The sequence below is a fragment of the Montipora foliosa genome, chromosome 3, assembly GCF_036669935.1.
Source record: "Montipora foliosa isolate CH-2021 chromosome 3, ASM3666993v2, whole genome shotgun sequence".
Lineage (NCBI taxonomy): Eukaryota > Metazoa > Cnidaria > Anthozoa > Scleractinia > Acroporidae > Montipora > Montipora foliosa.
Window position 1 is genome coordinate 43922763 of NC_090871.1, and position 12499 is coordinate 43935261.

Genomic DNA, 12499 nt, shown 5'->3' on the forward strand with positions numbered 1-12499 from the left:
ACTCTCGTGTAAGGACTTCAGTGTCAGGTTTGGGGTTAATGGGCCTTAATATTCGACGGCCATGTTGAATTCCGAGGGACTGAAAACTTAACTCGTTCGCAAACATTTCAACTCGAGGCTCGGGGTAGGAAATCTATTGTCTATTCGCCTTGTCACACGGTGGCCATATTGTCCCGGGAGACCAAAAAAGCTTTGTTTTACCAAGCCAAGCCTCACCCCCGTGGTTTCCACTGTGAGGCTTGGCGTGGTAAAACAAAGCTTTTTTGGTCTCTCGGGACAATATGGCCGCCGTGTGACAAGGGCGAATGGCCAATATGGCCGCCGTGCGAATAAGGCTCATGATGTTTCATGGGATGGAGTCTCTGAGTGTTCTATAGTAATTATGGAATCGTTCGTTGTCTAAAGACAATAATTTCACCGGCTATGTCATTTGTTTTTGTTTTTTTAAGCCATCTCACTCTTTTTTATTATTATTATTATTATTATTATTATTATTATTGTTTTTTACACACACAAAACAAACCACTAACTTACAGGATAGACAAATTTACATATTTACAGTAAAACAGTATACATTGCCACCCCTATCAAAAAGAAAATCAAAACATTAAAGTTTAAGGGCTGTCAGTTGCAAGGCTGTTGCGAAAAGGCGGTGAAGGATTTGTTGGTTTAGGGACTTATCAAAGTAAAAGAGGCAGGAAAAGAAGGGCGGGTTTCTAAATTAAAGTTTTGAGTAATTCCCACTTTGTTTGTAAGGTGCCTGCAGACTTTTGTTCAAATAGATAGGTCGACTTAAGATATCTGAAAAAGCCTTCTACCTTTGGTAGCTTTTGATTGTTTTTACAAATCCAGATATAGTGTCTTGCTAAAAGGAGGCAAAAATTCATTTGACAATGATTTTTGGAGGAGTCTGGCATCAAACTTAATGCTATAAGAAAATTGAATTGGTAGTTTTCTGGAATAATCTGAGACGAAATAAAGCGTTGTATTAAGAATGTCCAAAAAGCGGTCACTCTGGGACAGGACCAAAAGAGGTGGCTAAGTTTTTCTGGTTCATCTTTGCAAAAGGAGCAGTTTGGGTCGTCTTTTAGGCCGATTTTAACTAAGAATTCGTTAGTTGCTATTCGTCTGTGCAAAACCTTGAACTGGAATTCGAGAAGTCTTGTGCTTGTACAGCACTTAAAAGCTAGTAGGTAAGTATCATGCCACTTAATACATTGTTCGTCTTCTATACCGCATTCCGTTATCCATTTCTGCTGAGCCTGCCTAGGAGGTACCATTTTCCTGGATATAAGTTTTGTGTAAACTAGTTTGTTTGCTTTTTGAGCTTTCAGTAGTTTAGTTGAAAAACGTTCATACTCGTTTTTAGGATCATTGGGTACAAAGCTTTTTTGATGTGTTTTCCATAAGAGTTTAATTGTGGACAAAATTCCGCAATACTTAAGAGGGCAAACTGTTATTCCGTACCTAGTCTGCAATTCTGTGAGAGAAAGAAAATTATTGAAATCGTCCTTCAAATGTTTCACCATGGTAACACCTGCACAATGCCACTCAGGGTAGTAAACGGGGCGGTTGTCAATTCTAATCAGCGAATTATACCACAAACTTTGGTTGAGAAAGTGATTATCTGAAATTATTCGGTCTTCGAAATTAATTTCTGCCCAAATTTTTAGAACTTTACTAATAAAACTATCTTTAGATTGAAGAATATTTTTAGAGTCATTTTTGTTAAGGTTGCCAGTAAGAACTGTTTTTCCGCCGAAAGCCTTTAACTCAAGATCAAAGAACAAGGCTTTTAAGTACTGCTATTTTACCCATCAGTGTCAATCTGCGGTAGTTCCAACTGCTTAATATATTCCTGACCTTTACAAGTTTTTCGTCGTAATTTAAATCAGTTGTTTCCTCCGGGTGAACTGAAAGCCAGCTTCCTAGAGTTTTCACTTTGTATTTTGGCCATTTAAAATTCCTCTCAGGAAAAGGTACATCACTGCTCCCACATTTTGCTCCAATCCATGGTGCCTCTGTTTTTTTATCATTCAATTTCAAACCCGAAACTTTGTAAAAGTCGTCCAGAGTTTGAAGGCAAGCTTTTAGAGAAACCCTTGATCCATCTAGAATTAACGTTGTGTCATCAGCATATTGACTTAACTTTATTTCTTCATTATTTATCAGAAAACCGCCAATTTTTTTATTTCTGCGGATATCCTTGGCTAACATTTCAACCGCTAAAACGAACAAATAGGGTGAGAGGGGACAACCCTGCCTAACACCTCTTTGGATTTCAAAAAATTCACTCGTCCATCCGTTATTTAAGATGCAGCTCTCTGGACAGCTGTAAAAAATTGTGAACCATTGTATTAAACTATCGCCAAAACCAAAATAGTTAAGAGTTTTTTTAATGAAAGACCATTCTATTGTGTCAAAAGCTTTTTCAAAATCAAGAAACAAAAGTATAGTCCTGGCATATTTTCTTCTTTTGCATAACAAATGATACTTTGTAATAGTCTAATGTTTTCCCCTATGAATCTGCCTTTTATAAGGCCAGTTTGGTCGCTGTTTATTAGATTAGGAAGAAAAATTTTTAATCGGCCAGCAATTGCCTTAGCCGCTATTTTATAGTCGTAATTAAGCAGTGTTAAAGGTCTCCTTCACATGCATTTCTTTCGTAATCCTTAAGGGCCGTATCGTTTTCCCCGTCAAAGAAAGCTGACGTGTCAAGAAAGTTGGTTACCGTAACTTTAGATTCATAGAGGTTCTTATAAAAAGACGTGCACTCACATAGAATATCTCCATCGGAGTTGATGAAAGCGTTATCACATTGATTGTTCTAACTCCATTTCACGTTGTTTTGTTTGTTTCTTCCTATGCTTTGCATAAGATAATGATTTCTCACGGACTTTTAGTTTAATCATTTCCCAAAGAAGTGAGGGGTTGACGAAGTCATCATCTCTGTATTCATCAAGCGTTTCCTGAATAGTCTCCTTAATTTGGTTGATGTAATCGAGTTCGGTCAAAAAAGATGCATTTACTTTCCAAAGTCCTGGTCCCCTAGAATTTGAGTGCAAGGATAATTTTAATATTATAATAGAGTGATCTGATTTGTATCCTGGGTGGATATCAGAGAGGGTTGTAATATTAGCAACACTTTGGCTAATCAAGAAAAAATCGAGCCTGCACTGTACGTTAGGGCTGCGTCGTCTCCACGTATACCTACTAGTTTCCAGGTGCAAAGCTCTCCATATATCAACTAGATCAAGTTTCTCGGAGAACTCCTTGATGACTTTAAGACAGTTTTGGTGCGTTTTTGGGAGACCGCCCGATTTATCCTTCTCTACATCAAGTACAAGGTTGAAATCACCTCCTATGATAATATCGTCACATTTGAAGTCATCAAGGTGTACAAACCAATCTAAAAAGAAAGCTGGGTTGTCATCATTTGGAGCATAAATGTTAGCCAAGGTTAAACTTTTGTCATTGGCCTTTATGTCGCAAATTATAAAGTGCCCTGAGGGGTCAACGAAAGTTCTTTCAATTTGCAAACTAAAGTTGTTATTAAAAAGTATGCATACTCCAGCTTTATTACTTTCGTACGCACTAAAAATAGTTTGATAGCCCCACTCAGCAGACCATGCGTGGTTAGTGTTTTCAGTGCAGTGAACTTCTTGTAGCATGCAAATTGAAAACTTTTTCGATCGAAGCCAGTTGAACACTTCCCTTCGTTTTGCGTTATCTCTTAGCCCCCGAACATTGAAAGAGGCTATTGTCAAAGCCATGTTAATCTTGTGGCGGTGTTTTTGAATCTATTCCTTCACGCCTCATCACCAAGGCCATGCAACGACTGCCCATTAAATACTGAGTAAGTGTTAAATTTTCAGTAGGAAAGCAATTACCAGAGGCAAAAAAGCCAATAAACAGGAAAAAAAAAATAATAAAATACACAGACACTCAACTTGCCAACCTGAGGCACAAAGAGAATACTCATGGAGAAATTAAACAAATAAATGTTTGGACCTACTCGAGATATCATGCACAGTACATAAAAACAAAACAAAAACATAAAAGTGTTAAGATCCCGTTTTATAAGACCATATTCCCAACAGGCCAAAGTGTTAGAAAACTTCATCATCAACACCAGTTGCAAATTGGTCTTCTTGCCGTAAAATTTGCATATGGCATAATTAGAATGTTCCGAGGTTCATGTAGGGTTTTAGCAGTTTGTAAAAAGCGTTTTACTTTAGGTACTCAGGGATAGATTTGTGATCATAGCGCTCGTTGTTTATGATTAGGTAACGGCCTCTGACAGTTGCATTTTGAATTCCCTGTTCATCCCTTGCTTTCATCATAGCTTTGATTAAAGCTCTTCTTTCAAGCTGAATAGCTCGCGCGTAATCCTCTGTTATGTAGGCGTCGGTATAACTAGAAGACGACTTCATCTTACCTTTCTTGGACCATACGGTGTCTCTGTCTTCTCGGCTTACGAAACGAGCAATTATAGGCCTATTTTTACCTACCACTCTTTTCCCTACTCGATGTACTGCGTGAAAACGGATCTGTGTTACATCAGCGCCCAACTCGTTCTAAATGATGTTGGTTATAACAGATTTGCAGTCTTCACCTTCTGATTCCTTTATGTTGTTAAATCACAGATTCTCTCTGAGTGTGTACTGCTCTAGCTTGATATTGTTCTCCACTTCTTCCTTTAGCTGTTGCTCAAGTTGTGCGATGTGCTCGGTCAAAGTTGCCATAGCTTTTTCATGTTGCTCCGAAGTTGTTAAATTCTTCTTGGCTGTAAGTTAAACTTGACTCAAGTTCTCTGATCTTTCCCCTTACTTCGTCCAAATCAGCTTTAAACTCAATACGGAGCTTATCCATGTCAGCGTGAATCGTCGCGAAACCTTCAGTGACTACTTTGGTCAGAGCGTCGATTGAGTCTTTCAAATCTTGATAGTTTGTGTCGGCCATGTTCTCTCCAACCGAGGAATCATAACCACGCTTCGAGCGTTTTCTTCCCATATATATCTGTAGAAACCTTTAAAGTGGCAAGAATTTTGTCTCTCTTCATGCAAACAGCAGCTCTGTCAGAAGTGCCCCGGTAAAATAAAAGGATTTGGGCAAGAAGTTAACCAATTTTTGATGGAGCGTTAAAATCAACGTCCGCTCTCCATGCGGTCGGGTCCAGTCTACCCTGTCATGTCATTTGTTGAGTCGAAAACAAGTTCCACTGCTCACGGCAGGGTTGATTGGTGGTTGAATGGATAGGAAAGTTTTTTAAGAATTTTTTTGTGCTGCTTGTAAGCACTCAGGACAAAACCCAGATGTTTTCAAGAATTTAAGTAATAATTATGATCCAGGCCGATTTTGATGAGGCGTTATCAAGTGTCAACGTTTTCATATCCGCACGTCATTTGTATAGGTTCAAATGTTCCCGTGATGAATGAATCAAGGAACTAAATGATATATGAAGTGAATCATACATTGAACTGCGGATATGAAATCAAGTAAAGCTATAATCCTCCCAGTTATGACTAGCTCCCAAGGTCAGTGGCTTCATAGCTCAGTTGGCTAGAGCGTCGCACCGGTATCGCGCGGTCACGGGTTCAAACCCCGTTGAAGTCCTGAATTTTTCAGGTTTCTCTTAAAATTGCGTTCATAACTGCGAGGATCATAGCCTTACTCGATTTCACATCCGCAGCTCATGCAAACACTTTGAGTGAAAGTGGTCATCTCATTTAATACAGTATGTTTATGAAGCAACTTCAGCAGTTGCAAAAGAAGCCTGATCCAAAAGCCATCAACAGGCAAAAACGGTAATTGAAGAAAAAGGTGATATTTTAAATTTTTGAATGCTTAATTTTTGCAGTACAGTAAACCCTAGCCTACATAGCTGGCGGCAGGCAAATATTGAGCAGAGAATGGGAGGGGCTTCTTTCCCCATTCTCCGCAAAGCTTCGCCCCTTGTTATTTGCCTCCGGCACCAACAATCCCACCATCTGTGCAGGCTATAAAGTAAACCCCTTTCACTGTGCACAAGAAGCGGAGGGATGAAATTTAAGTTTGTGATATAAACCCAGGAATAAAATCCATTGTTTTCTTGGCGTCAGAAATCTACGTAACGATTTCTTTGCTAAGGGAGAAAAAAACAAGCAAGACTGTGGTGCATTGTGGACCAAATGGCAGCAAATATGTAAGACCCCTTCACGCTCTTGATTGCATCATGGCTAATCACGACAACATGGAGGGAAATTCGAAGGTTTGTATGGGAATTCAAAGCAAAATAAATTGTCCATGACTATTTTTTTTTTCTTGACTCTCGCCTTCATAAACCAAACACATAAGTTCAATTCACAACTGAGATGCTATATCTATTCTCTGGGATTCCTAGAAATTGCTCTTTTTTCTCTATACATTTTATGTAATTTTGTGTCTCCGGAATTACAGGATGTGTATTGAAGTAATTTCTAAAATATCTTTTCTATCCAACTTCATTCAGCCGGACTTTTAAGCACATGTGTTCTGTCGTGTAAGATTAAAGCACCCGAAAATTCCCCATGATGCACTCAAGAGCGTGAAGAGGTCTCTTTTAGGAATTCGTGATTCGTCAACAATTGCATGATCTTTTTGCAGGATACATGTATGCCTAAGATTCAAAAAAATCGCTCATGGTCTCTTTAAGTGCCCCTTCAACGTACTCATAGTACTTGTCCTGACCTTAATTAGGAAAGAAGTCAACACTGGAGATGGTTTGGCGAAAGGTGCGCTCTTTAATAAAAGAAGGTCATCTTCCTCATTGCAATAGCAAACTTCAGGTGTGTAACTGTTAAATAATCATTTAATATTAATCTAATCCTCTCGTGATGAATGTACATGAGGTTCGGTAATCTGTCAAATGGAATGAAAGATCAAAACATAGTTTAAAGGGAAGTCGAAAAAGGGTTTCCATGATCATGATTGTGACCCAATTTTAATGAAGGCAAAGCGATAAACCCAACCCATCTCCAAAGGGAGGGAGGGGAAAAAACTTTAGGAGGCAGTATGGCCCAGTGGTTAGGGCGCTTGCCTTGAGATCCGGAGATCCCGGGTTCAAGACCCGCTCTGACCACTCCCTGAATTTGTTCCTGGTAGTCCCTGGTGCAACTTGAATTCCCTGCTGCGCTTGTAAATAGCCAACTGGTTTGCCTCCAGCCAGTTGGGATTCTTAACAGTTGTTGTTGTTGTGTTCTGTTGTTTCGTTGATTGTTTCATTGGCCCTGAAAAGCCCCTATGGGGAGCGGTCAATTAAGTATGTATTTTTTTTTGTATGTATGTATCAGCGAAAAGCCTGAGAGTTCGTAATTTTTCCCGGGAACGAATATTTTAAAGTCCCCATCCTTATGATAAATTAGTGCAAAATTCCTGAAAATACAGGGTGATACGGTTTTTAGTAAAACAAGATGAAGTCAGCATTTGACTTAGAACGCTTTCCATTTGACAGAACTGACCGGCCAGACCGGGCATTTGGAAGGAGTAACTATACAAAGTCTTCAAATTAACACGCTTCGAGCGTGTAATGTACTCCCCCAGACGAATGCCAAGGTTCTTTCAAGTTGTTGCATTTTCTTTCTAAACTGAGGGGTCTCCCCGTCCTATCCTGACAAAAGAACAGCGACCTTAGTCTCCTTCGTAACCCTTTTGTTTTTTTACTATGTCACGCAACGCTTCCCCCAAAGAAAGAGTTGCGTGACATCGCAAGAAACGGCTGCGAAGGAGACTACTTAAGTAATAGAGGACGTTTTCCGTGTTTCCATAGCCTCCTCTAAACACGAAGGGAAGTTGGAAGAATTCGAGACAGTTATGTATAACTGTCGAGAATTCCCCCAACTCCCCCGAGTGTTTATATGAGGTTATGGAAACACGGAAAAAGTCCTCTATTGCTTTTATAAAATATTTTTCAAAGATAATCAAACAAATGAAGGAAAATGTTGCTTTCTTTACTTCTTGATTGAAACAGATTTTCTTGACACACGCTCATATTTCCTACCAACAAATCAAAACTCGCGCCTGACAATACATAACCAATCAAAATTCGTGTGATGTCACAGTCGTGTTTCCATACTCTCACCTACACGTACTATCCTAATTATTTTATAAATTTGACTTTAAATGCACTTTGTTTCAGAAAACGCACGGCGAAGTGTGGATATACTGTGACTTCCAACACTCTTTAAAGGTAAGCCCGTATGGGCCTTATGCATGATGACGTGATATGCTCAAAAATTCACCACCAAGCCCCGTTTGCACAAAATTATTAGGGAGCTTTAGCAACGACAACGGCGACGGCAACGAGAATGTCACAAATTTGCATATTTAGTGGGCAAAAACAATAGCTTCACACGCCCTGCACGTGCGTTTTTCATTTTTGTCCATTTCTTTGCCGTCGTCAGCAAAGCAACAACGTGAAATTGCCAAGTTTGAAGTGTTATGGAGAACGTCAGCACCTGGAGATAAATTTTCATTTTTCTCCCCTATATTAAGCACGGCTCGTAATGGTTTCATTCCTCAGGGACTGACTTTGTCATATTAAAAGGCTTGGAGTATTCGCGAAGTGATCGCAATAACGTGAATTTATGTTTTTACATGACGTTCTCGTTGCCGTTCCTGTCGTCGTTGCTAAAGCTCCCTATTGACATCATCTGGACCCGCAATACTGTTCGCACGTGGGTTTTCTGTACAAGTTTGCTCCTTTGTGATTTAGCTCATGCTAAAATTGACAAGTTTTGATTTTGGAATTTGAGTCTTGGTGGTGAAATTAGCTAGTCAGACGTCATCACGCATAAGGGCCATTCGAGTTGAAGGTAGGTGGTTTACCATGAACTACCAACATTTCGCTTCTAACCGAATTCAACCCGCTCGAGTACGCCCCCTCCCCCATCCCCCACACTTTCAAGGTTTTGCCAAGTTTCTCGAAAAATAAACGGCCCTGGCAGATGGTATAGCAATTCTGTATTACTTTAGTAATATTAAAGTGAATATTTCCGCAAATCGAGAATACTTTAGCGATAAAAGACGACTTTTCGAAGTAACCAACTTGACTTCATTTTCAAATCATCTAAGTAATGGTCGTTTGAAAGCGCTGAAAGTGTTTGAATTCAGAGTTGTACGTCAGTCAACGAATCAGTGTGCGAGCGGTAATGTTTATCTTAGCTCGGATTTCAGAATAGCCTAGTGGTTAATAACCCCTAGGAAATGACACAGAACAACAACAACAACAACAAGAACATTCACAATCCCAACTGGCCGGAGGCAAACCAGTTGGCTATTTACAAGTGCATCTGAGAAGCTGGACCAGAGCCTACTACCAGATCTCCGGATCTCAAGCAAGGTCGCTAACCACTGGGCCGCAATGCCTCCTTCTGTTTTCTTCAGTTAGCTGAGAAGTGCAGCTGATATAATCCGGCTGTGTTACACAGATCTCATTTAAACTGGTAGATAACGCATTTACGGCTAACTACGGGATGCTTAAACTCTTGAACTTTGATTTGTTCCCAGAAATTGTTCACATTAAGACACTTTACTGCGCGCACACCGATTCGTTGGCTTACGTACAACTCTTTAAACACTTTCAGCGCTTTCAAACGGCCGTTATTTAGATGACTTGAAAATGAAGTCAAGTTGGTTACTTCTAAACTTTGCTGCAAGCAAATTTATTTCTTCTTTTAGTCCTGAAGCGACGACATCGTCAGCTTCAAAACCGAAGGAAACATCAGTTTTGGGTTCGAAAAATACAAGAATTGAATTATGGGTCAGAATTTAAAATATTATGGGATACGTTTCGATCGCAGATCGCAGAACTTTGGTTTCCATGTGATCGCAGGATCGCAAGCGATCGCAGACAATCGCAAATGATCGCAGAAGTGTGTTTCCATATGATCGCAGACGATCCGCGATCGTCTGCGATCGTATGGAAACCAGCCTTTACGTTGTGATTTTACGTGGAAGTTGTATTTTTTGCTCAAATTTTTGGGAAAAAGTAGACATCTCGGGTGTCGATCATGGCTTTTTAAACTTTTGCAGGTAAACGTAATGGCCTAGTTTAGGAGGATAAATATTAGCTGCACCAAGCTACTCTGGGTAAATAAAGATATGATATGATATATGAAATTGATGTGTTACTCCAGCAGCTTTTTTGAACGAGGAAAAAATCAAGTTAGGATGCTGATCATCGCAGATATATATTACTGCGCCTTTCAATAACATGCGGACTCTTAAATTCAAAGGTCAACCGACAAATGCGTTTTTCGTTACCGTCAATCAAATGTTCAGCGGCTCCTCCAAGCTTCCGACTACTGTCGAGCGCGCAGTAATTCAATCACATCGTTGGGCCCAGTTCAGTCAACATAGTCGGAAGCTGGGAGGAGCCGCCGAACATTTGATTGACGGTAGCGAAAAACGCATTTGTCGATTAAGCTTTGAATTTTTGAGTCCGCATGTTATTGAAAGGCGCATTAACGTTATTTGAGCAGTAACGAAAGGCTTTCCTTTCGTTGCTGCTCAAGTAACGTTAATTAACAGCTGCGATGATCAGCATCCTAACTTGATTCTCTCTGCAGTTCAAATACATATGGCTTTCATATATTAACTTTCGTCATAGAAAAAAAAAATTCCTACCCAAGCGCGAGTGAGTAAGTGTCAACGCCTTCGGGTGCAACTTTGCCTTCCACAATTTTAGGTAGTATTTTTCCTTTGTCGAGCGCAGAAATCAAAATGTAAGAGTTTTTTTTCATCATGTTTAGTAACAAAATAAATCAAATGTCTTTTTTGCATGTCCACAGGTTAGAAGTATCCTTGGAAAGGTTCTCGGAAACGAAGGAGTGGCTCCCTTTTACATACATCCAGTTGGATTGGTGATGGAGTTGTAAAGCTTGTGTGACAGATCTTCTTTGGCATACGTACATGGCAGTTGCTGTGGAAGCAGAAACTTGTTACGGGCTTCCTACTAAGAGTTAGCAGTACAAATCAATTAAGTAATAGGACTGGTAATGAGATTCCGCTTCCAAGGAACTAAGGGCTCATTTACTTTGACAGGATCCCAAGAGCCTACAAGTCCAATACTATATCTAACAGCACTTTCACAGATCAAAGTGTTTTTAGACGTGTTCTTAACTGATAAGATTTGGCTTGTAAGAGTGACCAATTTCAATCCCTTGGGTACTAATTTCTCATGCAAGACTTGTGATTAGCTGGAAAGGTCTGGTTTCGCGGGAAAATCAATCTAAAAATAACTCGGTCTTTAATTCATGATTCGCCGTTCCACAACTACAGTGAAGTTGTTCCCTCCCAGTCATGAGCTCCTGCTTTGGTTAGTTTTCGTTTCGAATCACGTACGTTGTTGTGCGTTTTCACTGAATCGTGCAGTATTAGCTTGCGAGAGCATCCGAGTTTTTTGGCCAGGGTTAGCCGAGCCGGGAAAAAATTGAGTGATCTTCTGGACTAAAAGTCCGTAAACTCCAAAAAACAAACGTTTCCGAAAACAAGAGGAGGATGGACGCGTCATTCAAGTGTGGTCACTTTAGGCGATGGCTTAAAATTATACAAAAGTTTTGAAAACGACTTTACACCCATGCGCAATCCCATTGCCCGTATTTGAAAAAATGTACTTTTTAATTAAGGATTTTAGTGTAAAGAGGTGAAACGATACTAAGCGCATGCTCGAAATATCAGAGAAAAGTTTAGACCATTTCTTTTATGAAATTTTGCTAATTCCTGACGCTGCTACAAGTTGTGTCACATTTTATTTATACAATTTGGACAATTTATTTATATTTATTTTCTGGACTGGACTCCAGAACACTCGGCCACTTATTTGCACGTGAATAGTGCGTGTTGTTGTATGCCTTGCTGTATGAAGCATACCACCACAAGAAGACAAATGGCATGGTATTCTGAGACACCAATCAATAGTTCCCCGTCTCTTGCCCCCGACTGATTATTGATCTCAACAAGAAGAAAGACCATTTGGGCGCGTTCTCTTTTAGCCTGCGAACGCAGACGTATTTCCGGCGTCGGAAATAGGTCTACAAGATATTTAAATAGTTTCCTTTTGAGACCAATTGTGTTAAAGTCAAAGGCTGCATGACTAACATGCCCTGTTGTTTCACCAAATTAAACAAAAAAAGGTTGTTGCGAATAAGTCAGAAGGCAAAGTTATAGATTCATTCCAATCTTCACGGTGCTTCATTACCCAATTTAAGTCATTTTGAATAATTTACTGTGTAATAGCAATTTTTTTTTATGAATCAATAAAAGAGCAGGATCTCTATAGCGCTTCCATTTAGACTTTTTTACGTTATGCCTTTGTGAACAAGATAGTGGTTTTGGTTTCCTGCAAAACAGCCAATTTCTTCAAAGGGCTTAGAGGAGTTTCACCCTCGAAAGAGGGTGTGGTATCATGATTCAAACTAGAGAAGGATGTATTCTAATGCAGTTTCAGCCTGCGGCAATGAGAGATATCCTTACCCTCACG

At 39.7% G+C, this 12499-nt stretch overlaps 1 protein-coding gene across 1 annotated transcript in view; it reads left to right on the forward strand.

The window, feature by feature from the left end:
* The window catches only part of LOC137997469 (uncharacterized), a 20334-nt gene extending 8038 nt beyond the window's left edge, over positions 1-12296 (forward strand). The window contains exons 4-6 of the mRNA XM_068843491.1: positions 6718-6806; positions 8156-8206; positions 10809-12296. Coding sequence (XP_068699592.1) covers positions 6718-6806; positions 8156-8206; positions 10809-10895 — 227 coding nt within the window. The 3' untranslated portion in view covers positions 10896-12296. The remainder of the gene's footprint in view (positions 1-6717; positions 6807-8155; positions 8207-10808) is intronic.
* Positions 12297-12499: the final 203 nt, after the last annotated feature.